This window comes from Monoraphidium neglectum, assembly GCF_000611645.1.
Source record: "Monoraphidium neglectum strain SAG 48.87 unplaced genomic scaffold scaffold00765, whole genome shotgun sequence".
NCBI classification, from domain to species: Eukaryota; Viridiplantae; Chlorophyta; class Chlorophyceae; order Sphaeropleales; family Selenastraceae; genus Monoraphidium; species Monoraphidium neglectum.
Genome location: NW_014012863.1, coordinates 18,847 through 20,918, shown reverse-complemented (window position 1 = coordinate 20,918; position 2,072 = coordinate 18,847). Strand labels below are relative to the sequence as shown.

The 2,072-nt window shown below is 69.0% G+C and overlaps 1 protein-coding gene across 1 annotated transcript in view; it reads left to right on the top strand.

The window, feature by feature from the left end:
* Nucleotides 1–470: 470 nt before the first annotated feature.
* MNEG_5215 (hypothetical protein) overlaps nucleotides 471–2,072 on the top strand; it is a gene marked incomplete at both ends in the record, with an annotated part of 2,190 nt that continues 588 nt past the window's right edge. The window contains 3 exons of the mRNA XM_014046314.1: nucleotides 471–572; nucleotides 786–839; nucleotides 1,121–2,032. Of these exons, the coding sequence (XP_013901768.1) occupies nucleotides 471–572; nucleotides 786–839; nucleotides 1,121–2,032 (1,068 nt within the window). The remainder of the gene's footprint in view (nucleotides 573–785; nucleotides 840–1,120; nucleotides 2,033–2,072) is intronic.

The following is a 2,072-nucleotide window of genomic DNA, read 5'->3' as shown; positions in this document are numbered from 1 at the left end:
CAACGTGCGGCTGGTGCGGCGGCTGGAGCGCAGCGCCCTGTTCTGCGGCTTAGTCAACCAGAAGGTCGGTCCGGTCCGCTGCCGCTTGGGCAACCTGCCCAACCTTCTTGCATGCATCACATCACTCCACACGGCACCAAGCCAGCTGTCTGGCTGACTGAGATGAGGGTGTGTCCTAAATCTGCAACGCGGCTGCGTGCTATGCACGTCTAGGTCAGCCCAGACATGCAGACTTGGCAGCTCCATCCTTAACAGCATCCTTGACTGCGCAGCGCCGCTTGTCCTCAGCACAGTTTTTCAAACCAAAGCGGTGACCGCCCTGCCGCACCGCCCCGCACTGCTCCCGCCCTGCACTTCTCAGCCGCCCTGCCCCCGCCCCGTCCCGCACCGCCCCGCCCGGCCCCCCTGCAGCGCAGGTCCTCCAACTCCGCGGCTTTGCCAGCGCCAACAAGGACCGCTGGGCGGTCGTCATGCCGCGCTTCCTGCCGCCAAAGCCGGGGCAGGCGGCGGGTGTGGTGCGCATGGTGCTCTGGGTCTATCGGGACGCGTACGGCACCGAGCCCCGCACAAAGGTGCGTGGGGGCCGGTGCGTCCTGCGCGGCCCGGGGGCCCAAACCCCGAGCACCCAGCAGATTACCGCGCCTTTTCCCCGCCCCGCTGCCGCTGTTGAACCCGTCTCTGCTTCAGCCCAGCGGCCGCTGCGGGGCGCAGCGTCGGGCGCGTGCACAGCCAGCGTGGCTCGCTAAAGCACTGCGCTGTTGGCAACCCCCCCCCGCCCGCCGCAGGTGTGGCTGGACGGCGCGAGCGCCTTCAAGCTGGGCCCTGAGGATGGTGTCGTGGTGAGTGGGTTGTGCGTGCTGTGCTGGTGATGGTTGGTGTGTACATAGGCTTAGAACGTCCACACGCATGTCCTGCACATTCCTCCAGCAGCATGCTTTGTGTATAGGTGCACCTGAGCACAAAAGCTAAACAGCTGTCATCGAGGCCCTGCACCGGCCTGCGCAATGAAATGTACGTACGAGCAGTTTCAGCGCACAAACTCACACCAAGGTTGCGCACCATGCTGACTGCTGCTCCTCCTCTGCCGCACACCCCTGCACCACCATCTACCCCCCGCCAGCGCCTCCACCCCAACCACGAGCAGCCCAAGAACGCCTCAACCAAGTACGACCGCGGCTGGCTGCTATTCTTCCGCCCCGCCGCCGCCGCCGCAAGCCCTGTAGACGCCAGGGAGTCTTTCAACCGCTTCGTTGACTGCTGCAACCGGCCGCTCGACTACCTCGCGGCCGCGACCGCGGCCGGCAGCGGGGGCGGGGGTGCAGGTGCCGGCCCGCCCGTGCAGCCGCAGCCAGCGCCGGCGCAGCAGCCGCATCAGCCGCAGCAGGCACAGCAGTATCCCCCCGTACCCGGCTGGGGAGGGCCTGCCGCCGGGTCGATGGGTTCGCCAGTGGCTGCAGCCGGCGCGGCAGGCGCAGCCGCCTACCCCAGTGTAAGCTTCTTTGACCCCAACAGCCCTCTCCTGCAGCAGCCCCCTGCCCCCACCGCGACACTCGGCCGCGTGCTGTCGCTGCGCCCCGCCGACACGCCGCCTGCGTCGGGCCTCGCGGCGCCGCCGTCGGTCCCCGGGACGCCGCTGGCGGCGGCGGGCAGCGCCGGCAGCCTCACTGGATTCGGGTCTGGCGGGTCCGGGACGCCGCAGCGGCGGCAGCAGCAGCAGCAGCAGCAGCAGCAGCAGCAGCCGCCCGAGTACGATCCCTTAGTGGCGCGTCCGGGAGAGACCGATATGGACTTTGCGCAGCGGCTGAGCCGCATGTATGGGAGCTTCAGCTCAGCGATTGCACCTATTGACAATGCCAATGGCGGGCAGCGGCCACCGCAGCAGCAGCAACAGCAGCAGCGACCGCAGCAGCAGCAGCAGCAGCAGCAGCAGCCGCAACGGCAGCAGCATACTGACGCGGCGCCCAGCGCGCCGCCCGTGAACGCCAACCCCTTCCTGGCGTCGTCTGCGGCGGTCCCCGTGACCGCCACCGCAGTGGCCGCGGCTGGGCCGTCCGCGCCGCCCGCAGCAGCTG